The following is a 25,977-nucleotide window of genomic DNA, read 5'->3' as shown; positions in this document are numbered from 1 at the left end:
CGATGTCCTACTCTCTACAGAAGTAATCAAGATTTGATCTTGACACCAATCTTTTGGGGAAAAGATTGATTGGAGCTGTATTCACAAGCCATCTTGTTGATTCTTGCAAAGGGTCAAGTTCTTTTGGAAGAACACTGTTGATTATGCTCCATCTTGCACTGCACCATCTTCAGTGGGAGCAGATTTTGGATCCTTCCTTGGGCATGAACACCTCCATTGGGAGATACTGTTTCTCTGTATCAGGTACATCCTCCCTGTTACTCCTTTTGGTTCAGATCTGGTTTGGTTAATGGTTCAAGATTGATCCTTGAAAAATATGTTTTTCTAAAATAGGGAATTCGATTCCCTGCAAAGATGGGAGAAATTTTTGAAATTCGCCCCCTTATTCCGCATTCTTTGGGCATCCATGTGATGGAGATTCTATCCCTTCAAGCTTGACTCTGATTTGGGATAGCTGAGGCCTTAATTAGCTAACTATTTGGAGTACCGAGCTACCTATCTACATGGCAGATCACCCTTATCCAGGGTAGTGCGACCTACGGTCCTGAGTTAGGCGGCAACATGTTACCTACTTGGTGTGGACGACCCCAGCTCCCACACAACTTGAAAAGAGTAGATAAGGAGCACCATCCACATAGGATGGACGCACCCCGAAGATAGCAGACTAATAAGGCTTAGCATGCCCGGATATATCAGACACAAAACTTGGACCCTAACGCCTACAAAAGATCTCAACACTCTTTCACAAGGTATGCACAATTAAGTGCAAATTATCTGTCTTCTTGTTCTCAATACTCTCTTGCCCTCTTGCACACTTCAGCTCAGCTAATTTAAGCATTGAAATGCTATCTCGAGATCACATCTCCGCCCTACAAGGAGCTGCTCCACAATGCCCCATAGCACATCCCCGCCATGTATTGGGAACATCTCCTTATGATGACATCATTAGGACTGGTACTATCATCGGAGATGTTCCCAATACACGGCAGGGATGTGCTGTGGGGCGGAGATGTGAACTCGCTATCCCTGGGCCTAAGCCCTCAGACACTTTGATCTTATCTATATTGTAGATCGGTCCGTCAACCTTAGCACTCACCGTCTGAGCTGTCCTCTGACAGGGAATTTGGCAATTTTGAGCAGCATCAATTGGCACCGTATATGAGATTTGAATGAAAAGAAAGTTCAATTTCACTACCATCTTTCAACATGTCTATGCCATCACTGAAGAACAACCAAGCTGATGAACCTCCTCTAGGGGGCAACAACTAGCAGTTGAGCCATCAATGGTTCTTGTCGGAGTGGATAGTTCCAAGAACTGATGTAGTATGTCAGGAGCATGGACATTTGCTTGAAGTCCTGGGAGCAACGCTTCACCACCCTTGAGCCAATGCCTCTGTAGGTCCCATCCCAAATTCAATAGTTGCCACCACAACATAACCAAAATTAGAACCAGATGTAGAACCCCAACGACGCCAGCTTCGTAGACCTTTCGGCAAATGAAACAAGGACCTAGACCTCTGAAGCACAGGACACAACCTATGTCCTTGACGAGGGGAACAGACATAGCAACCACTTTGGTCAGGTCGGACAACATTGCGCCAACATCAGAGTCCACAAGGGAATAAGCGCAGAAGGGGTCCTAGACGCGAGATCGTCAGGAGCTGGCTTGGTCATCGGGTGGAAGAGAACCAGGAAGCCACTCAATCTAACACCTCGGCCGCCACTGCCCTACCTGCACAACCATTCTCCCTGGCCTCATCCCTTGCATCTTTTTGAATCTAGACTTTCCATGCCAAACACCTCCTTAAAATTTTCACCTAAGTCCTTACATCTTTTTGGAACTACCTAATACCCTAACATAACCTTAGAGCCAATCGTAGCCTTAGATTTGAACCCCCACTATTCCTTCATCTAGGATTGCGGTTATCTAATTTGCACTCTTTAGATCCCTACGCTAGCAACCCTATCCACCCTTCTTTTTTGGTCAAAGCCCTTTAAATTTGAAATTCAAATTTTAAATTCAAAACCCTTATTTTTGGGAATTTAATGAAGGAAACAAAAAGGAGGATTTTAAAGAGCTTTGTTTAGGAAATCTCAATAGGAGAGAGAAGATCAAACCTGGACAAGAAGACATCTAGGTTCGTACAAAACAAAAAAGATAAAAAAGAACTTTAATTAAAAAAAGAAACAAAAAAACTAGGAACCCTCCACCCATTCGATTGGAACCTAGCATCCTCACCATCCATTTGTTTCTTTTGAAGCAAAAAACATAACAACAAACCAAACTGAACCCTAGCTAGACACAACATTTTGATTCAAATAGAACAAAAAAAAAAAACAAAAAAACAAAAAAAGACTTCCAACCAAAGTAGAGACCTCTAGTTAGTCACCTACTTTTAGCATTTGATTATCTTGTTGAGTGATATTATGCAATATTTGGAATTGGTTTTATTGTAGTTAGATGTAAGAAGCATAAAAAATAACTTGTTGGAGGACTTGAATGATTATTCTGTCTTTATTAGTGTTTCTTTAGCCTAATTTCAATCAACATCATTTTGAAATCTATTTATTTTCTTCACTTTCCAATTCAGTTTTGCTTAGGTTAAGTGTGCATGTATGTTTGAATCACTTGTTTGGGTATGTTAATTGCTTATTAATTTGTTTAATACCATTTTTTTTTTAATTCTCAAAGAAGTCTCTAGTGTTTCTTTTTATTTAGGAAGATTTTATTCTTGAGCATACCTTCCCTATGTTTGCTAGAATGTGTTTTTGGTTGAATAAAAGGATAATTGGGAGGGGATCTCACAATCATTTTACTTCAATATCCCTAAAGATTCCAAAAGAGAACTTGTAGAAGTCTTCATTGGATAAAAAAAAAGAGGGGAGGAAGCTTCATGTCCTTTTTACTTCAATGGGGTCCTTCGAATGACTTCTAGAGGAATGATTAGTCCAAGAATTTCGGATCTTCCTCTCTTGTAGAATTTCTTAGCATATTGTAGACTAGATGAAATTATTTTTTGTTATGTTTTTCGCTTTCTTTCTGAGGGATTGGTGTGACATATGTTTTCAAGGGAGAGGGGTGTCTAACACCTTTCCTCTTTCTCTCTCTCTCTCTCTCTATCTCTCTCCATCTCTCTAAAATGCACCTAGAAAGGCCTTTCAATGAGCTAGGGAGTTACCTTTTTGTTTCTTAGATATGGGAGGCCCATCACTTCCATGTTTCCCTCTTTATGGAAGTTCCTTCAAATTTCAGCCATGAAGTGAGCCCCAAATCATCAATTGGGTGCTTAGATGGTCTACCTGAAAGGCGGCAAATGGCATTAGAGAAGGTTGAGGGAAGACTGAATGAAGTTGTAAGGGGAGTTTAAAATCTTGGATCTGAGGTCCGAGAGGGTGAAGGACTCTCTAGAGGTTCAAGGCAGATTTCACAAAGGCTAGGAAACAGAAGGTGTGGATTTCTTCGAGAGATCCCCTATTTACAAGTTTTCCTAGGAGGAAAAATCTTTCTCCCCTTAAAAGCTTCTTTTTGAGTTTATTATGAAGTGAATATGTTTTCACCATCTTCTAGAAGGTTTCTTGTTAAGTTTACTACCAAGTTGTTCAGTTTATGCCACATGGACTAGTTAGGTTAGGGCTTTTACTACCAAGTTTTTCCATGTGGATGCATGTACTTATAGTTAGAATTTTAACCACTAAGGTCATTTGGTTGTTGACTAAGTCAATGTGTTTTTAACAAAGAATTGACTTGAGTTGAATTATAATCAGAAATTTGTCATAGTCATAAGTCTCAAACTGTCTAGTTTAACTGCTATTGAAACCTTTGATATAAACTATAAGAAGCTTTGTAGCTAGATCTTTAAGTTGAAAGCTAGTAAATCCACTAGCAACTCCATGCTTCAATTACTTCTCTTTTTTACATGGGTTTTGGTAATAACATTGACATTTATTATTATTATTATTATTATTATTATTATTATTATTATTATTATTATTATTATTATTATTATTATTATTATTTTCATCATCATCATCATCATCATCATCATCATCATCATCATCATTATTATTATTATTATTATTATTATTATTATTATTATTATTATTATTATTATTATTATTATTATTCTTGTTGTAGTTGTTGTTGTTGTTTGGTATTGCTATATTGATGCAGTATAGGATTTGCACCGAGTAAACATTTATAAAGTTGGTTTTCAAAGACCCATCTTAGCACATATAGGGGGAGGATGTAGTACACGAGGAGGCTAATAAGTTCTATGCAAGTTGGGACCTCTACAAGAAATGTAAGAAGCTGGGATGACATTACTGATCCAACCGAGTACGCAATTACCAAGTTAGCACCAACACGAAATTTCTATCTTGGTTTGAATTTACTATGTTAGTATCAGCAACAAACTTCTATCTTAGTTCATAATTACCAAGTTAGCGTTAGATCATGATTTCCAAATTTTTGTTCAATTAGGACTTTCTTTTTGAGGAGTTTTAATAGGATTCTATTAAGGAGTGTTGTCATAGATTAAGAAGCTTTTTTGTAGGAGCCATAAGGGTGTAAGTTTATATAAAGAGCAGTTAGAGCAAAGCTAGGGGAGTTTTGGTTGATTTTCTCTTATGTATTCAGTGAAGAGTTGTTCTTGTTTATTTTGACTTTAGTTCTTTTCTTTGAAGATTTCCTGAATGTGGCTTGTTTCCATATTGCGCCAGTTGGTATCAGATCTCATGTTTGATCCTTCTTTGGATTATGACTCCAAAGAAGAAACAAGTGGATCACATTATGGAGTAGGAACTCAACAATAAAACACAAGAAGAGATGGCACAACTAAGAAGACAAGTTGATGCACTTGCTCAAGAGTTGAAATCGCTACGAGGGGACATCGACTCTGATGCAAGTGTCTCCGCTCTTTTCTTTTCATCATCAAGGCAAGCATCCAGGTCAGCTATAGTTGTGGATCGTGACTAAAACAATGGAAAATGGGTTTCAAGATTAAGATCCCAGAGTTTGATGAAGGTTTTCCTACTCGGCAAACCACATTGGCTGTAGTTGCAAGTGGAGAATATAAGCAATGGGAAACAGATCTCAAGTTTGAGTTCTTAGATTATAATGGAGGTATAACCTCAAATGAATTCATGGACTAGAGTTCTACGGAGGAATTAGCAATTTCAGAGTTTGAAGGTAAAATCATATCCTATGACTTTGTTGATTGCATTAATATTATTGAGGATTGTAACAAAAATCTTGTATGGCCATTCTCATCAACAACATTTGTTGAAAAACAACATGTTGATTGGACCAAACCTCCAATCTATGATGAAGAACCCATTGCTTAAGAGGAGTACGTTATCTTTCATCATGATTTGCAAGATAATGGAGATAATACCTATCATCTTGGGGGTTTTAATCACATTGTCTTCATACAAGCATATGGGATTCTTATTAGCAAGAAGTTTTGTAATGTTAAGAATGGTCATTAAAAGAAAAACCATCTTATGTGAAGTGTAGGAGATATATTTCAGAATATAAGATATATGGTGAAGATATTCCAATTCATATTGGAGGATTGCACCACTAATTCTCTGTCAAAAGGTCTGAAACAAAGAATCATAGCAAAAGTATGACAACATATGTTGGTGGCCTCTCAGATGGTAATTTGAGTCTAAGGTCGGATTCTCTTCAATCTGGGGAGGATGGTGCAATATGAGATTTGCACCAACTGAGTAAACATTTAAAAAGTTGGTTTTTGAAGACCATCCTATCATGTATAGGGGAGGATGGTGTAGTATTGAATGAGGCTAATAAGTTCTGTGCAAGTTGGGACCACTACAAGAAACGTAAGTTGGGATGACGTTACTAATCCAGCCAAATAAGCAATTACCAAGTTAGCGCCAGCACAAAAGTTCTACCATCGTTCGAATTTACCAAGTTAGCGTCAAAGTGGAACTTCTATCTTAGTTCATAATTACCAAGTTAACAATAGATCGTGATTTCTGAATTTTTGCTCAATTAGGACTTTCTTTTTGAAGAGTTTTTGTAGGATTCTATTAAGGAGTATTGTCATGGATTAGGAAACTTTTTTGTAGGAGCCATAAGCGTGTAAGTCTATATAATGAGTAGCTAGGGCAAAGCTATGGGAGTATGGAGAGACTAGGCCAAATGGGCCCTAGCCTATTAGTGTCTTTCTTATTAATTCTTTCATGTTATGTTTTCTTATTGGGCCTTTTCTTTATGGGCCTTTAGTTCTTTTTATGTTTTACTAAGTTTAATGTTGATGTGGATGCCTACTTAAGGGCCTCCTTGTAATTTATGTAACTTAAGTATGTTTTATAAAAGATAAGAGTAGGGGAAAGAAGATACATTCAAACTCCTCATTTCTTCTCCAATTTTCCTCCTTTTTCTTGTTGTCTCCTTCTTCTCTGATTTCTTTTCATTAGTTTTGAATCACATCTTGGTATCAAAGTTGGTCTATTTTCCATTTCCTTATTTTTTTCTTTTTTTTCCATACATCTTTTTTCTAATCCAAAGGTGTATGTAGAGATAAATTGCTGATTATTTAGAGATCTTTTTTGCCTAATTGATAGAGGATTTGGAGAGTTATAATTTGGTCGAAGATTGCCAAGAAAGTGGTACTGCAATTTTTTCCCAAAACCCTAGTCGACTAGAGAATTTCCAGTTATAGGTTGAAGAGGTTGTTTGGGTGTGGCACTCAAGGCTTGGAGGGTTCCTTTTTATCTCCAAAAGTGGGTGGTTGTAGTTGAAAGTCATTTGGATAGCTCTGGTTTGAGCAGCCACCTCTTCTCTCTTTCTCCCCAGAGGCTAGGTAGGGTGAAACCCTACTTTTGGGGCTTTTGAGTTCTTAACTGACCTTAGTTAGGTCTATAAAGGTTAAAAACATTGTTTTTTTATTTTTGTTTGATTGATGGAGCAATATGGAAGTGAGGTGAAGTAGATCCCAATGTTGGGGGTTGGTCCCATATATTCCTTTTTTACAGGAGTGATCATAATTAAATGTGATGGAACAAATTACCTTGCATAGACACAATCCATTAAGATCCATGTTTGTAGTAGAGGTAAACTAGGGTTTCTAACGGGTAGTAAGGCGATGCCGGATGAGTTTGACCCTACATATGAGAAATGGATGTAGGATAACTACATAGTTATTGGGTGGTTGGTAAATTCTATGTAGCCCCATATAAGTCAACACTTTCTATGGATGGATTCAGCCAAGGAGATTTGGGATAGTGTGATAGAGACATATTCTTAGAAACTAAATGTTGTAAGGGCCTACAAACTAAAGAGTGATGTGAAGAATTTAAGACATGGGGAGAAGAGTGTGGCTGTCTATTATTTGATGTTGAAGTCACAATGGCAAGAGTTGGATGTTACGGAAACATTTGCATGAAAAAGCACCAAAGATGTTAAAATTTTCAGGAAATTTGTAGAAAGAAATATGGTGTTTGAGTTCCTTACAGGACTCAATCCTGAATTTGATATTATAAGGTGGAATATCTTGGCCAAGGATGATGTGTTACTTGTACAGGGATACTCTATGGTGAGCAGTGAAGAGTGCAGGTGACAAGTACAGCTATAGACCCCACCTTCTCTCAAACATTTTGCACATGCTGGAATAAAACCAAAGGGGTTGAATGAGAAAAAGGAAGTGATATGTTAATACTATAAGAAGCCGAAACATACTAAGGATTATTGTTGGAAGCTTCATCCAAATCTTCTTCCTGAAAGGTTCTCGAACAACAACAACTCTAAAAAGGGTGGTTAGTCTAGAAAATCCAAGAATGCAAATGTTGCCATAGTGTTTGAATGTGAAGAAAAATTTGTTGTGGAATAGTTGGTAGCAATGAAGGTAGAATTTGAGAGATATGGGAAATTGATAAATCACTTGGACTGTTGCATCTTCCTCCTCAGGCACCCCCTCTACATCCAGTTTTTCCCATTCAGGTATTCATGCTTTTGCAATTCATGCTACAGTCTCAAGTAATCATAGAATTCCTTAGATTATAGATTCTGGTGCATTAAACCATATGACTAATCTACCCAACCTCTTTTGCTCATACCAGCTCCTCTCAAGTAGAGAGAAGATTTCTCTTGTCGATGGGTCTCTTGCTCCCATATCTGGCAAGGGGAATATTAAAGCCTCTGATTCACTTGTTTTATCCTCTATCCTTCATCTTCCCAAAGTTAGCACTAACCTTTTATCTATTAGTAATTTAACCAAATCATTGAAATACAACATAACTTTCTTTCCTACTTATTGTGTTTTTTAGGACCTGAAGTCTCCGAAGACGATTGGGAGTGGCCATGAGGCGAATGGGATATACTTGCTGGATGTCTCTGATCAAAATCCCGAATTACCTAGTGGAGTTGCTTTGCAGTCTATTTTATCAGAGTCAGTTAATAGAGTCATGATATGTCATTTCAGATTTGGTCATTTGTCTTTTTTAGCTTTGAGTCATTTGCTTCTAGAAATGTTTAAGGGAATATCCCTATTGAGTCTTCATTGTGAGTCATGTGAACTTGCTAAACATTGTAGACAATCTTTTCCAGTGAGTAATAAAAGATTTGTTTCTCCTTTCCATATTGTGCACTCTGATGTGTGGGGGCCATATCATTTACCTACTATGGGGGGCTACAAATATTTTATTCTTTTCATTAATGATTTCTCTCGTTACACATGGATTTACCTTTTGAAATCCCAGGATGAAGTACCAAATATTGTACAAAAATTTCATGAACTTATTCTTATCTAGTTTAACACTCGGATCAAAATATTCCGATCTGATAATGCAAAGGAACATTTTGAGAAAAGTCTCGCCTCCTACTTTGATACCTTTGGAGTTATTCATCAGAGTTCCTATTCCTAGACTCAACAAAATGGAGTGGCGGAAAGGAAAAACAGATATGTGGTTGAGGTTGCGAGGAGCCTTCATTTTGCTTCCCATATTCCTGTTAAATTTGGGGGTGATGCTGTTCTTACAACTACATACTTGATAAATCGAATGCCTTCTCAGGTTTTGGGGTTTAAAACTCCCTTTAGCTTGCTTTTTCCAAATGAAAATATGTTTTCTCTTCCTCTCCAGGTGTGTGGGTGCATTTGCTATATCCATGTTCATAGTCATCAAAGACATAAGTTTGAGCCTAAAGTACACAAGTGTATCTTTTTGGGATATGCCTCCACATAGAAGGGGTACTATTGTTTTGATTTAGATCGTGGCACTCGCTTTGTTTCTAGAGATGTCACATTTGCAGAGTCAGTCCCTTTTTTTGGTACTTCTCTTGAGGGGGAGCAGTCAAACGATTGTTTGCATTGTCACCATCTATTCCTCTTCTAATCCCCATTAAATCTTCTATAAATTCTACTCTAGTTGAGTCATCTATCCCTGATCCCCCTCCTCCTCCTACTCACCCTCCTTTTCTTTCCCATCCTATTATCTAGAGGTGGTACGTGAGACAAAGACTCAGAGAGACATGCAAGTTGTTTCCATGCCTTCAGATGTGCCTCTTGCTCCTTCTATCACTATTGAGATAACAAGTCAGCCATCTTCTACCACTTCAAATACCTTCTCTGACCTTGATCTTCCTATTGCCCTTCATAAAGGCAAATGAAAATGAATAGATCATTGTATTTCCAAACACCTATCCTACAACCTCCTTTCCCCTTCCTACTATTCCTTCATTGCCTCTATTTTCACACATTTAACTCCTTGGTTTGTCCATATGCCTTATCCAAACCAAAATGGAGAGATGCTATGATGACTGGACTAGATATTTGCATAAGAACAATACTTGGAAAATTGTGGATTTTCCTGAGGGTACTGTTGAGAGATATAAGGCCCATTTGGATTCTAAAGGATATACTCAGATGTATGGTATTGACTATTTAGAAACTTTTGTCCCAGTAGCCAAGATGACTTATGTTCGGGTTTTGCTATCTTTAGTTACTGCTTTTGATTGGCCTCGTCATTAGTTTGATGTAAAAAATTGTTTTTTTGAATGGGGACCTAAATGAAGAAGTCTATATGTCTTTACCTCCAGGGGTGTATGGGAAGGAGATGCAAGGAAAGGTTTGTAAACTAAAGAAGTCTCTTTATGGCCTTAAGTAATCTCCTAAAGCCTGGTTTGATAGATTTCAGGCTACTCTTGTTGCTTTTGGATACACATAGACTGAGTCAGATCATACTTTGTTTGTTAAGAGGAAAGATTCCTTAGTGACCCTCCTAAATGTCTGTGTTGATGATATTGTGGTTATAGGAAATGATACTCAAGAAGTTGTTCATCTCAAGAGTTTTCTTAACACTGAGTTTGAAATTAAAGACTTGGGAGAACTTAAATATTTTTTTGGAATTGAAGTTTCTAGATATAAGGATAGTATCTTCATTTCTCAATGGAAGTATGTTCTTGATTTCCTTGTAGAGAGTAGGAAACTAGGGGCTCGACCTGCTTCTACTCCTATTGATCTAAATCATTTGTCAATGACTAAAGGTGAATTGTAGCCTGGTAAGGGGGTGTTCCAAAGACTGGTTGAAAGTTACTTTACCTTTGCATGACTCGACTAGATATCTCCTATGCAGTTAGTGTAATCAACCAGTTTGTGCATTCTCCTAGAGATACACATTTAGCAGCTATTGAGAGAGTTTTGTGCTATTTGAAAGAGACTCTTGGGGTATCTTGTTTGCTAAGCATAGACACATGAAGCTGAAAGCATACACTGATGCTGACTAGGCCGGATGTATTGATGATAGGAGGTGTACTTTAGGTTACTGTGCTATGGTAGCAGAGAACATTATATAATGGAGGAGTAAGAAGCAGTCTGTAGTGGCAAGATCTTTAATTGAAGCGGAATACAGGGTAATGACACATGGAGTTTCTGAACTTCTGTGGTTGAGATCATTTTTAGATGAATTGGGTATAGACTGTGAGAAGCCAATGATGTTATATTGTGATAATCAGGCTGCTATCAACATTGCACACAATCCTGTTCAACATGATAGAACTAAACACATTGAGGTTGATATGAATTTTATACGAGAGAGAGTTGCCTCAAGAGAAGTTTGTCTACCATTTGTTGCTTCTAAAGAACAACTGGCTAATGTTTTGATAAAAAGTGTTCCTAAAGGAAAGCTGATTCATTATATAAACAAGCTGGGCATGATGGATATCTGTGCTCAGCTTAAGGGGGAGTGTAGAGAGGTTGGGCCAAATGGGCCCTAACCCATCAGTGTCTTTCTTATTAGTTCTTTCATGTTATGTTTTCTTATTGGACCTTTTCTTTATGGGCCTTTAGTTCTTTTTATGTTTTTCTAAGTTTAGTGCTGATATGGGTGCCTATATAATGGCCTCCTTGTAATTTATGTAACTTAAGTATGTTTTATAAAAGATAAGAGTAGGGGAAAGAGGAGACATTCTAACTTCTCTTTTCTTCTCCAATCTTCCTCCTTCTTGCTGTCTCCTTATTCTTCTCTAATTTCTTTTACTTTATTCTGAAATATTCTATTGATTTTATTAGTTTTGAATCACATATGGGAGTTTTGGTTAATTTTCTCTTAAGTATTCAATGAAGAGTTGTTCTTCCTATTTATTTTGGTTTTGTTTCTTTTCTTTGAAGCTTCTTTGAATGTGGTTTGTTTTCTGTAATGTGCCACATATCCCACATGTGTATACATTTGCTAATATATATAAAGAAACATACATTAAGAGATTAGAACACGGATGTGGAGTCCAACTATTGTCTTATAATCAAGGTTGTGTTTGGTACCATTAATTGTGGTTTCTTGATGAAACATTTGGGGTTGATGAATTGAAATTGGTGTTAAAATATGAGTTGTCATGTCACATAATCAGAAACGTTTTGGGTTGATCAATACAAATTGTTGTTGTTACTTACAATATTAAATTTGATGTTTCAACTCTAAACAACAATGATCAATCTCCACATGCATCTTTTTAAGTTGAATTGACACCCTTATGTAACGGACAACTCATCTTTGTCATCAATTTTTATTAATGTTGTCCCCAAATGTTTCATGAAGAAACTGCAATGATACCAAATATCCCTACCCTTCGCTCTACTTCTTAAATAGAGAAGCAAAAACTTCCTTGAAACTAGGGGAAAATGTATAATATTGAACAACCACATTAGCCGTCAATATCCTCAACTTCCAAAAAAGATCAACAACCCCAGTACCAACCCTCTTCCCTCTTTCGATCTCCCCTCCCCATTTCAACCATTCATAGAGAAAGTTCAATCTCAGCCATCAATGATCTTGTGGAAGGCATCTCCCCTTCGCTAATTAAGGAGTAGAAGTCATCGTCATTGTCCCTTTCTTTTAACTCTTCGATCCTCTCAACTGCTTCCTTTATATCCCACCTCTTATCCGTATCAGCCTCACAACAACACAACCCAATGTTCAATAGCTTTAACACTTCTCCTTCAGCGTTCTTTGTCCCTTCCATCTGTTTGTCAAAAATTTCCACTGCGCGTTCTTCTCTTATAGCAGAACTGACCCAACATGCCAAATCTTCAACACTTCCCTTGTTACCCTGCTTGGAAATGCTAGCAGCAGGGAACTTACCCGTCAGTATCTCCAATATCAGTATGCCAAGACACCAAACATCACTCTTCTTTGTTGTGCGTCCACACTGCGCATACTCGGGTGACTTGTATGCCACCATGAGATGAACAGCATGCTCTTGGTTGATTACTGGTAATAGGCCATAATCTGTTAGGAGGGGTTCAAGAGACTCGTTTAGTATCACATTGGAGGACTTGAGGTGACCATGCGGAAGAGTTAGGTTAGGTAGCTCATCGTAGAGAAAAGCGAGGCCCTTGGCTACTCCTTTGATGATGTTCAAGCGGGTCGGCCAATCGAGCCGCAGCTCGCCTGTAGTTTGTTTTCCTGATACATGAGACCATGAAAAATAATTAGGCATGAATCAATGAACCAGGTAATCAAGATCAATGCTTGCTGCATGCATTCATATGCATATCAGTAACATAAGCATGGAGATGACCATATATTAGGGGTGCTCACGGGTCAGTTCGGTTTGATTTGGTTCTATGCTATTGGGTCAATTGAACTGACCTGGTTGGATTGGGAAGTTGGTCATCCAAAACTGATTGACTAATGATGAAAACCCGCCAGTTCAGGTTGATTTTTGGTTTGATTGATCAGTTCAAAAAAATTAAATTTAAAAGTTAAGTTTAAAATATTATTAAAACGTAAATTAAAAAAACTAAAAATTACAATATAAAATATTTTAAACTAGGAAATATGAGAATTTTCCCACTCTCCCATATTAATATGTGGTCGGGTTAGTTCAGTTTTAGTTGGCTTACAAATGATCAAACCAAAACTGACTCAACCTCTCGGGTTAACATAAAAACGAAATCGAAACGGACCAAAATAATTAAAAAACTGATCAAATTGGATCGGATTGGGTCTGATTGGTCTGTTTGGTTGGTTTGATCAGTTTGATGAACAGCCCTAGCTACCATGTATGTAGAAAATTAACTTCTGATAATGAATTACCATGAAGTTTACTGGCCAAGCTTCCATTTCCAATAAAGTCAGTTACCAACAGCTTCTCTTCCTTTCTATAATAATAGGCCATGAGAGGAAGTAAGTTAGGGTGTGTTAACGTCCCCAGCCTCTTCATGTACTCTTGAAACTCCTCTCTTTCTATATTGTTCATGTATTTGTACCTCTTCACAACTATGGCCGCCCCATTTGAAAGAACAGCCTTGTAACAAGATCCAAAGCTGCCATTGCCCAAAATTTCAGCTGAGGCTCTAAGCATGTCATTTAACTCAAATTTTTCTCTATCATCCCTCACAAAAGTCAGCTTCGCCGGAGGCTCAACCTTCTTGTTATTATTACCCGAGTAACCTGATGTCCCGCGTTCCATTTTGTCTCCTTCACAAGTCACTGCTCTTGTCTGGTTGCCATTTTCTGGGGCCTGACCCGATCGCGATTCGCCTTGGCGGTGTAGAACAACAAGAACGGCACCAAGGATCACTAAAGCGAGGCCTATGCAGATCAAAATGATGACGGTCTTTGACAAAGGAGACTTCTTGTTCTTGTTGGAGTCGCATGACTTGAGAGGCTTCCCACATAGACCATCGTTGCCTGATGTTAGGAAAAATAAACAAATTATAAATTAGAACAAAATGAGATTAGACACGGGAAATGCAAGAAGATAGATTCATTTGCAGATAGATAGATGGTCTGATCCATTTGATGCCGAGTTTTTGATATTTGGTCTCTTGGTTGGAGAAATTCAGTAGTAAATTTGCTGATCCCTCTGAACATGGAATACATCCTAGCTTGTTGCCCATAAACTCTACCTTAGTGAACCTTAAATTCTTCTAGGTGAATTCATGTGAAGGGTACCATTTGCAAGGGCTTAAGCTTCGGTTGAGTTTCTATTAGCTGATTTGCTTTAAAGAATCAGGTTCAAGTGGGAACCATCAGACATATTTGGTTGAAATATGGTCAATTTGGGCTTGCCTTAAGGCTGAAGCTTTAGTTGATCAGACGAAGCTTTATTGAGAAAAGCTTTTTTTTTTCTCTGAAATACAGTTAATTTGGGCTTTTCATGTTTTCTGCCAAACATAAATAATCTGTCCGGATGGGGCTACATTGCAAACCCAGTTCCATCCCAATAAATTTTTATTTATTCATTTATTTATTTTATTCATTTTAATAAATTATTATATAAACATTAATTTATTTAAGAAAAAATAGGGCTGAACCAATGGGTTGGGTCTACCAAATGGAACTAAATTGATTGGACATAATTATAACAGTTATGGTTTCATGATTTGTCTAAATTAATAATTGGGTTTGCTTTTATTCTTACCTATCCAAAACTGATTTAGATCCGGAACCGATTATTTTATGGAAGTATATAATTTTTAAACTCTCTTGTAATTTTTATCATGCTTTATGTTTGAAATAGTAAATTTGATAGATAGTAAATAAGATAATATTAGTTAAAAAATGTTTAATTTATTAACATAAAAATAATTTAGTATTATTTTAAGTTACTATTTGAATATAATCAGGTCTATGATTTTATCCCAATTAAATAATTGGTTCAAGACTGGTTCTATTTAGACCTGACTCTTTGACAACCCTAAACCAAATTGGGGCCCACTATAGTTTTTTCCTATTTCACCCCTGCGAAGTGGACCCTACTCCACCTGCTAATAATAATAATAATAATAATAATAATAATAATAATAATTTATTTATTCATTTATTTATTTTATTCAATTTAATAAATTATTATATAAACATTAATTTATTTAAGAAAAACTAGGGCTGAACCAATGGGTTGGATCTATCAAATGGAGCTAAATTGATTGGACATAATTATAACAGTTATGGTTCTATGATTTTGTCTAAATTAAAATTGGGTTTGCTTTTGTACTTACCTATCCAAAACTGATTTAGATCCGGAACTGATTATTTTATGGAAGTATATAATTTTTAAACTCTCTTGTAACTGGTTTTATTTAGACCTGACTCTTTGACAACCCTAAACCAAATTGGGGGCCACTATAGTTTTTTCCTATTTCACCCCGGCGAAGTGGACCCTACTCCACCCGCTAATAATAATAATAATAATAATAATAATAATAATAATAATAATAATAATAATAATAACGATAATAATAATAATAATAATAATAATAATAATAATAATAATAATAATAATAATAATAATGTGAAGAAGAAGAAGAATTATGGATATTACTAGTGGAGAAAATCTTTCTGAAGAAGCGGGGGGGAAGAAGGTGAACTACCTGAAAAACTACTTGAATCCATATTGCTTAAACTGGCTGGAATGGGACCTTGCAAATAATTATTTGATACGTTCAGTAGTTGAAGACCCTTCTGTTGAAAATCGGGTATATTGCCTTCAAACTGGTTTCCATCAAGCCTCAACTCCAAAAGCTTAGACAACCCCAGAAGTGAAGATGGAATCTTACCACTAAAGCTATTATGTGACAAATAAACTTTCTTCAACAATCCCATTCCTGCAAAAGCCCCGTCCGGGATCTCGCCGGAGAACCGGTTGTGGGATAAATACAACGACTTTAGTGCTCTAAGCACTTTTACTTTAGGCATGGGACCATCAAAACTGTTGTTCATGAAACTTAAGCCCCGCAAGTATGGCAAGCCGACAAGGGAATCGACGTCAATTTGGCCTGTTAATCCCATGTTCTCTAGCTTTAATGACCATATTCTGTTTCCTTCCCAGCATTTCACGCCAACCCATTTCCCCACGCACGGGTTCGTAGATGAATTCCAATTGGATAGTGCAGCGTCGTTGGCTAGGGACTTCTTAAACTTGAGGAGGATATCTGCATCAGGATCGCCGGAAGATACAATGACAATGCACAGAAGGGTGATAAGGAATGCATTCAGAAGCCAATATGGGTCACCGCCGGCCATGGACGGGGCTGTGCGCGCTGCGTGCGCGCGTTTATTGATGTCCTCAGAAATATTGAGTTTTGGGGCCGGGACAAAGAAACTTGAATTGAGGTGGGTTTTGATGAACAAGGTTTCTTGGAAGAGAGAGAAAGAGGTTGAGGACGGATGGGAGTTTGAAGTGCTAAGAATAGGGTGGGGGTGACTTTAGAGGAGTAGTGAGGTTGGATAGGGGCAAATGAAGGGTTGCCAGATTGACGAAGTCTACTTTGTTCATCTCTACAGATGTACCTACGTTTTAGATTAGCTGTTACAAGAGAGATACAAGGCCGGCCTTTGAATTATATTTGGGCAGTTCTTATTAAGAAGAGAAAATGCTAGCTGCTGATTTAGCATTTGCCGTTTAGAAAATATAATATATATATATACACATATGTATATTAATACCTGATAAGAGTCAATTAATATGGGAATTCTCATTCTCTTGGCTCGATCATGCAAATTAATGATCTACCAATTTCAATTCATGCACACCCACAGTTAGAAGATATGGCGATCTATCTTCTTCTGGGTTTTGTTATTTATTTATTTATTTTTGATATACTCCTTTCTTATCAAATTGTTTATGATATACAAAGATGTTTCAATTTTATGTATGATATTTCTCTTTCATACTATACTTGAAACTATGAAATAAGTGTTTGAACTAACTTTGGTTAATTGTTTGTGGTTTGTTTCGGGCCATCATATATCTAGCTTTTATATTTTTTTTGTTAAAACTTGTAGATTTTTAGCTATTTTACTTCTTACAATTGTTCAAGAAAGTGGAGACCAGAAATGGAATGAACATCCATTTTAATTAGTAGTAGACAACACCTCAGCACCTGATTTTTGGTTGGTCCTCTCTTTGACCTATCTCTCATACCCCAAACATTTGATCAGACTTCTCCACCCTCTTTAGAATATTAAAAACCCTAAGAAGCCAAATCCCAACTCAAATTCATCATTAAATCTATAAGATTCCATCTATAAGCCCTAATCACTTCCCATCAACACCTCTATCACATGATCATATCCAATCATCCAATTCAAAGTCCTAAAATACCCGTTCAGATAAAGTCCTAACCCCAAATTCCAAGGTTTTGCCATCTATCCACCGCTAGATTCTACTTAAATGAATCTAACACTTTAACACTTCCCAAGCCTAAAACTTGCAATCTATACACTCTGAACACAATAAAACTCTACCGCCAATCTCATAACCCTAGTCTTTAATACTCCACTAAATTCCACTTAACTCCCTCATTCAACATTTAAATAAACCAAGATTTCAATCAGACCCATGATTGGATGATCCAACCTAACCAAGAAGGCATCAAACCATTAGATCTTCCATTTCGCCCATTCGATAAAAGATTTGTTTTATTTGCCACACCACAAAGTCCCTACATATCTGTAGAGATAATGGGCCAGATGGGCTTTAGTTTCTTTGTTTTTCTTTAAATTATGTTTATGACTTGTTATGGGCTTGTTTTCTCTTTTTTTATTTTTTTGTTATCTTTAATGATGAATGCCCTACAAAGAGCACTCATGTAATTGTCCTTATTTTTTATAACAAAGGGATAAAATAAATCATTTGGGGCTGAAGAGAGGTTTTGAACTACTCTCTTTTATTCTTCCTTCATCACTTCCCTCTCTTCAATCTCCTTTTCTCCTATTTCTTTTCTTTTAATTTGGATTATTGCAGGTGTGATTTACAACTTGGTATTATAGCCAAGTTCTTACATTCTTTTCTTTTTCTCTCTTTGCCCATACACAGTTTGTATGGAGAATTGATTGAATGATTAGGGAGCAGCTTATGTACCCCAATTGGGAGGGTTTTTAGAGAGGTTTTGTGGAGTTTTTCATCCCTAGTTGAAACCCAAGGTAGGTTCTTGGAGTTTTTTTCAAAAACCCTAGCCAACTAGAGAAAACTAGTTATAGGTCCTAGAGACGCTTAAAAATTAGTGCTTGGGGATCAAAGGGTAGCCTTTTGGTTTTCATTAAGGGCGATTTGAGTTGGATAGGGTTCTGGAATCTTTGGTAGGAGCATTTGAACTTTCTCCTCTTCTTCCATTCAGGCGGGTCCTATGAAACTCTGGGTTTGGTTGTTTAAGGAGTAGTTTTTTTTTTTTTCATGGGATAGCAAGTCTATCTTAGTTGAGATTTATTTTGATCTCCATTTCACTTAATGGAGTAAACTGGAGGAGAAACCAAATACCGACAAATTTCAGGTTTGAACATGGGGGATCAATAAAGAATCTTTTTGGGGTAGTGACCAGTGTGAATCTGGTTGTGACCAATTATTTAGATTGGTGTCAATCTATTAAGATACATGTGTGTAGTATTGAGAAATGGGGTTACATCACCGGGAGCAATAAGAAACTGGGGGAGGATGACCCCACCTATGAGAGGTGGATGTAGGAGAATTACACAATAGTGGGTTGGTTAAGATGTAGGAGGATAGAAGAAAGAAAGAGAGATCTGCTAGATAAGATTGAAAGCCTTGACCTTAAAGAAGAAAGGGGAGAATTTGGAGAGGAAGACAATGATCTCAGGAGAGATTTGAGAAGGTAGTTAGAGGATTGACTACATAAGGAGGAAATTAGCTAGAGGCAAAAATCTCGGTGTAAATGGTTACAAGAGAGAGACAGAAACACTAGGTATTTCCACTCTCTAGCAGATGACAGGAGAAGGAAGAACCTTATCTCCAAATTGGTAGTAGATGGAGTTGAGTTAGTACAACAAGAGGAGATTGTCGGGGCCTGTGTGGAGCACTTCAAATCTATTCTAAGAAGGCCTATGAGTAGAAGGGTGTGGGTAGAAGAATTGGATTGGCCAGATGTAGGGGTGGAGAATAGGAGAAGGTTGGAAAGAAGATTTAATTTAGAAGAGATCAAGGAGGTTGTGTTTTCTATGGATAGAACAAAAGCTCCAGGGCCGAATGGGTTCATAATGGTTTTTTATCAGGATTGTTGGGATATCTTGAAAGATGATCTTTTATGGGTGTTTGTGGAGTTTTTCAAGAGATGAATTGTCAATCCGGGGGTGAACTCAACATTTATAACATTAATTCCAAAAAAGAAAGATGCATCTCACCCGAAGGACTTTAGACCAATTAGCTTGGTTAATAGCTTGTATAAGATCATTGCAAAAGTGTTGTCTTTGAGGTTAAAGAAGGTACTACCATATATCATTGCACACCACCAAGGAGCTTTTGTGAGTGGAAGACAAAACACTGATCAGATCTAAATTGCTAATGAGAGTGTGGAAAACTTTAAGAGGGATAAGAAGGAAGTGGTTTGTAAGTTGGACTTGGAAAAGGCTTATGACTTGGTGACTGGGATTTCTTGAGGAAAGTTTTGACTAAATTTGGGTTTAAGGCTAGATGGTGTAAGTGGATCATGAGTTGTGTCCGGAATTGTCATTATTTAGTGCTAGTGAATGGGAACAGTGGTAGATTTCTTTCCAACCAGTAGGGGTATAAGAAAAGGAGATCCCCTTTCTCCTTTCTTGTTCATTCTAATTTGGGAAGTTTTGGGAAAATTGGTTTACAGGGAAGATTCTAGGGGGCTCATTAGAAGCTAGAGAGTTGGGAGGATGGAAACCCCCCTCACTCACTTACAGTTTGCTGATGACATGATTCTATTTTGTGAAGGCGGGAATGTGAGCTTTATTAGGAACTTGAAGTCGGTGATACAACTGTTTAAAGAAATGTCCAACTTGAAGGTTAACATTGGGAAAAGTTGTGTAGTGGGGGTGAATTTGGAGGAGGGTGAGATCAGGGAGAGTGCTGAACTATTGGGGTGTGAAATATCGGGGTGGCCTCTAAACTACTTAGGGTTGCCATTAGGTGATAATCCCATGAGAGAGAGCTTTTTGAACCTGGTGGTGGAAAGGTTTGGAAAAAAACTGGTATCCTAGAAAAAAACTACCTCTCTCTTGGTGAAAGAATTACACTAATTAAGGCCACACTTGCTAACTTACCCATTTTTTTCCTGTCGGTGTTTAAAATCCCAATGAAGGTTGCTAACAGATTGGAGAAGCTAATGAGAGATTTCCTGTGGGAACCAGGAGAAGAGAAGAGGGATCATAGAGTCAGCTGGGAGATAGTATGTAGGAGTAAGACTTGTGGTGGTTTGGGGCTTGGGAATATTAGGAGAAGGAATATGACTCTGTTGGGAAAGTGGTTATGGATGTTCCCTTTGGAGAAGGAGAAGCTATTGTCTAGAATAGTGGCAAGTATACATGGGCTGGAGTACAATGGTTGAGACGTTGGAATCAGATCTAGGACCATAAGAAATTCTCCTTGGAAAGCCATTCATGACCTGCTACCAGTTTTCTCCCCTATTATCAGGTATGATTTGAATTCTGGTAACTCCATAAAGTTTTGGGAACAAACCTGGGTGGGGAGTGTCCCTTTAAAGGATCAGTTTCCTTCTTTATGTGCTCTTTCTGATTTGAAAAATGAGTCAATCTCGTCTTTCACCACACCGTCCTCTTCCACTTCTAGGATTGGGTGGAACTTGGGTCTAAGAAGGGATTTGAGGGACTCAAATTTCGACAATATCTCGAGCCTTATTGCACTTCTTGATAACGTTGTCTTAGACCCCACTAAGGCGGATTCTAGAATTTGGACACCTAACCCCAATTGCATCTTTTCTTGTGCTTCGTTCTTCAAAGTCCTAAGTCAGTCCACTAATCCTACCTTCCCCCATTTCCCTGTTGGTGATGTTTAGTGCAGAGCAATACCTCCTAGGGTTGGTAGTTTTTGTTGGGAAGCCTATCTAGAAAGAATCAACACTGGTGATCTACTCCAAAAGAAGAGACCCAATACTTGCTTGTCACCTCAATGGTGTGTTCTGTGTAAAGCGGATGGAGACACTAGTTTTCACCTACTGGTGTCTTGCCATTTTGCAAGGTCAATGTGGGATTGGGCTTTCTCCCTATTTGGATGTAGCTGGAATCCCCCATCAGACTTGCAGGGCCTTTTTTCACCTTCTTTTTTCAGGTGACAGATAAAAAGGGAAAGGACAATGTGGAGAGGACTAAGGGTTGTAGTATATTAGACACTTTGGGAAGATATTCTAGGATATTCTCAGAAGCTCAGTGAGGAGAAGCATATCTAAAAGCTATTATACATATTAGGGCGGTACAGTGGCTGAAATCTTTGTAATTATTCATAGATTACACCGTGGATGACATGTTGAGGAAGTGGGGTGAAATTGCTAATTGCACACAGACCAAGTCAGCAATGAATGTGGCGTGGATCCCTCCACCTAGTGGATTCTTGAAATTAAACTTTGATGGGTGTAGTATGGAAATTTGGGACAATCAGGGATTGGGGGTGTTTTTAGTGATAAAAATGGGGTCATTTCTGCCATGTTCTCAGGCACAATTGGAGTGGGTGACTCCCTTAGAACTGAGAACTTTGCAGTTATGGAAGGAGTCCGAAAAGCAAAGGAATTGAACATCAAGAAACTCTTAATTGAAGGGGATTCAGAGGTGGTGATAGGGTAGCCGATTAAAGAGCACAATGGTTTATGGAAGTACAATAATGAGTGGAGGAAATTCAAGTGGTTGGTGCGAGAGTTGGAAGTTAAGACATGTTGGGTTAAAAGATCGGCAAATTCTCTAGTTGATGGTTTAGCTAAACAAGGGGCAGAAAGGGATTCACTGTTTTGGGCTAAGTTGTAACTTTAGTGTTTTTTTTTCTCCTTTTCTTGAGGTTCTCTGTTGCTCTTGGAAGATTAGTGTGTTTGTCTTCCTCTTGTAAATCTTCTATTGATGATTTAATGAAAGTGTTATTGATAAAAAAAATGAATTCTATGCAGACACATATTAGTCATCACTACTTTTGGATGGAAATTACAAAGGAGGTGTGGAATAGTGTCACAGAGACCTATTCCCAAAAATTTAATGTTGCTTAGGCTTACAAGTTAAAGAATGATGTAAATAATCTAAGACAAGGGAGAAGCTCTTATTCGTTTACTTCTCCATGCTAAAATCTCATTGGTAGGAGATTTATTTGATGGAGATTGTGGTTTGGGGGTGTATAAAGAATGTTAAAACACATAGAAAACTAGTGGAAAGAAATCAGGTTTTTTAATTCCTTATCGGACTCAACTCGGAGTATGATATTGTGAGATAGAATGTTTTGGCGAAGGATGAGGTGATTTTATCTTAGGCTTATGTTATGGTGAGTAGTGAGGAGAGCAGGAGGCAGGTTCAGTTTATAGAGTTACAGATGGATCAATATTCTAATGCCAGGATAAAGCTGAAGATCAGCAGTGGGAAGAAAGGTGTTGTTTGTGAATATTATAAGAAGGCTGAACATACTAAGGACACCTGTTGGAAACTACATCCAAAGCTTATACCTACCAAACTCAAGAATGCCAATAGTTGAAAAAGGAATGGAAATGGGAAAGGTGTAAATGCAAATATAGCCACTTAGTGAACAGGGGCATAGTGGTAAGAAGTCAGTGGGAGAGCAACTTGCTAGAAACTGCCAAGGCTAAGTGTGAGAAGTATGGCTAAATAATTAGTCACCTTGAGCCTATTGCTATAACACCTACTTCATTAGAGACAATTCCCTCTTCATTTTCATCTGCCCATTTAGGTATTCGTGCTACTGTAGATCATGCTTCTATCTTAAGTAATTGTAGGATCCCTTAGATAATTGATTCTGGTGTTTGTGATCATATGACTAATGTGTTCCGTTTATTTTCAACTTACCAACTTTTTTCTAGTAGAGATAAGATCACCTTTGCTGATGGCTCTCTTGCTCCTATATTTGGCAAGGGAAACATTACGGCTTTAAACACCCTCACCTTATCCTCAGCCCTTCACGTTCATAAACTAAACACTAATTTTCTTTTAGTTAGTAATTTGACAAAATATTTGAATTGCAGGACCTTTTCCCCTTCTTTTTATTTTTTTTTTTCAAGACATGGACTCTTAGAAGGTGATTGAGAGTGGTCATGAGGCAAATGCGATATACCTACTGGACATGCATGGACAAAGTCAAGAGTCACCTCCGAGAGTAGCTTTTGGTTTAAATGTGTCAGAGTCAACCAATCGTATTATTTTATGTCATTATCATTTGGATCATATTTCATTTTCTTTGTTGAGTCTTTTGTTTCCAACATTGCTTAAAGAAATTAAGTTGTTAAGTCTACATTGTGAGTCATGCAAGTTGTCAAAGCATCAATTGTAGAAACTCTTATAACCACCTATTACCTTGCATGAGTGGTTATAAGTATTTTATTATATTTATTGATGATTTTTCTCACTACACCTACCTTTATTTTATGGATTCTTGTGTAGAAGTACCCAAACTTGTAAAATAGCTTCATGAATTTGTGGTTACCCAATTTGATACCCACATCAATATATTATGATCAGGTAATGCTAAGGAATATTTTGAGAATGATCTTGTTTCATACTTTGAGAAGTTTGGGGTTATTCATCAAAGTTCTTGTGCTCATACTCCAAAATAGAATGGGTAGTAGAGAGAAAGAACCAACATGTTGTTGAAAGAACCAACATGTTGTTGAAATAGCCAACAACATCCTTTTTGCCTCCTATGTTCCAATGAGATTTTGGGGTGACGTTGTGATGACAACTACCTACCTTATTAATCACATGCCTTCTCGTTTCTTAGGGTTCAAATCTCCCTTTGCCGCCCTATTTTCTGAGAGTAAATTGTTTCCTAATTCCTTTACGTGTCTTCGGGTGCACATGTTATGTTCATGTCCTTAACTCTCAAAGACATAAGTTTGAACCCAAGGCCTACAAGCGCATTTTCTTATGGTATGCCTTCATACAAAAGGGTTATTGTTGTTTTTATCCCACTAGTGGAGCTCGTTTTGTCTCCATGAATGTTACCTTTGTAGAGTCACTTCCATTTTATGGTAATTCTTCTGAGGGGGAGCATTCTGTTGAACTATTTTCTTCACCACTTCCTCTGCATTTTCTTGTTGAACCTAAGATTGAGTCTCCTGTAGTTCCTTCTATTCCACTGGTAGAGCCTTCGTCTCCCAATTCTACAATTCTTGCTTCTCCTCATCCTCCTATTAGTCCTCTAGTTTTCATTATTCAATCCTATAGTTTAGAGGTGGTATCAAAGACAAAGGCTACGACATGATCAAGTTGTTCCCCCGTCTATAGTTGAGCCTCAAACACTTTCAACCCCTAAAGAGAGGACAAGTTCTTCCCCGCATGCTTCAGAACCTCCCTTCCCAGACTTAGACCTACCTATTGCTGTGAGAAAAGATAAGAAGAAATGTATAACACACTGTATTTCCAAACACCTATATTATAGCTTGTTATCCCCATCTTATTATTATTTTTTAACCTTTATTTCTTCTTAACCTATACCCAAGTTAGTTATAAAGGCTTTTTTATTTAAGCCAAAATGGAGAGAGGCTATGAAAACTGAAATAGAAACACTTCATAAAAATCATACCTAAAGTATTGTGGATTTGCCCCATGGGAAGGAACCAGTGGGATGTAAGTGGGTGTTCACTTTCAAGTATCATGCTCATGGCACCATTAAGAGGTATAAGGCTCGGCTAGTAGCCAACGGTAATACTTAGGTATATGGAATTGATTATATGGAGATTTTCTCACTAGTTGCAAAAATGACTACGGTGAGAGTTTTGTTATCCTTGGTAGTGAGTTATGACTGGCCCTTATATCAATTTGATGTGAAGAATGCTTTCTTAAATGAATATTTGACTGAAGAGGTTTATATGTAAATGTAGGGCAAGGTATGCAAGTATTAGACAGTGTATGCCCTTAGCTCCAATCAAATTAATGTACATAAATATTTATTTGTTAATGAATAAAGTACATTATTGTTTCATGTTAATGATGATATGCTTTCTATGAATTACCCCTTAACCTAGACATTTATGAGACTCATGTTAGTTTAGAATATTTTTTGTCATTGGATAGACTTGGGAACTTTATCCTAAAAAGGTTGACACTAGTGTGCTACTAAATAGTTAGAGCAGCTTGTCTTAGCTATTAGGTTTAGACCGCAAGCACAAGTAGTGGGTCTTTGGAAGAAAATTTGAACCCAAACCAATTTTCAATTATGGCTTGGAACTTGGAGATAGATGGACAAAATTGGAAAGTTACACATAACCCCGGACTTGATTATGATATTGCACTAAGTAATGAATTGGGGCTACCTTTGATGTGACGACTAATGATGTCCATTATCAGTCAAAATATCTGAGTATGTTAAGAGAGTTTGGGAAATTACTTGAATGGGTGATCATAGTGATAGGATCGACCCATTTGTCAAACAAAGTGAATATCATGCTTTGCATTCTCTTTGATAGAAACCTAAACTTCCAGTAGCAGATTTCATCTATGTTTGAAATCTAGTTTTGAAAAATATACTTATATATTATTATACTATTATTTTATGAAAAATGTTTGCAAAATGTTTTAATCTCGGGATCCATC

At 37.4% G+C, this 25,977-nt stretch overlaps 1 protein-coding gene across 1 annotated transcript; it reads right to left on the bottom strand.

Annotated features, from left to right (window-relative positions):
• Nucleotides 1–11,985: 11,985 nt before the first annotated feature.
• On the bottom strand, nucleotides 11,986–16,731 carry LOC148853062 (pollen receptor-like kinase 4). Its single transcript, XM_088943010.1, has 3 exons — nucleotides 15,834–16,731; nucleotides 13,555–14,151; nucleotides 11,986–12,921 (listed from the first exon to the last, which is right to left on the bottom strand). Exons 1-3 carry the CDS (start codon nucleotides 16,483–16,485, stop codon nucleotides 12,254–12,256), a joined length of 1,917 nt encoding a protein of 638 aa, XP_088799136.1. The 5' UTR covers nucleotides 16,486–16,731; the 3' UTR covers nucleotides 11,986–12,253.
• Nucleotides 16,732–25,977: the final 9,246 nt, after the last annotated feature.

The sequence above is a fragment of the Nelumbo lutea genome, chromosome 5, assembly GCF_056320005.1.
Source record: "Nelumbo lutea isolate HS-2025 chromosome 5, American lotus-T2T, whole genome shotgun sequence".
Lineage (NCBI taxonomy): Eukaryota > Viridiplantae > Streptophyta > Magnoliopsida > Proteales > Nelumbonaceae > Nelumbo > Nelumbo lutea.
The sequence above is the reverse complement of the archived record's forward strand: the minus strand, read 5'-3'. Positions and strand labels throughout refer to the sequence as shown.

What these genes read in the sequence shown, in the direction of transcription:
- LOC148853062 (XM_088943010.1), bottom strand. Translation starts at nt 16,485, where the DNA reads ATGGCCGGCGGTGACCCATATTGGCTTCTGAATGCATTCCTTATCACC. An exon ending in GGATTCAAGTAGTTTTTCAG is followed by an intron (nt 14,152 to 15,833) that starts GTAGTTCACCTT and finishes TCCTAACATCAG; the next exon opens with GCAACGATGGTCTATGTGGG. An exon ending in CTTGGCCAGTAAACTTCATG is followed by an intron (nt 12,922 to 13,554) that starts GTAATTCATTAT and finishes CTCATGTATCAG; the next exon opens with GAAAACAAACTACAGGCGAG.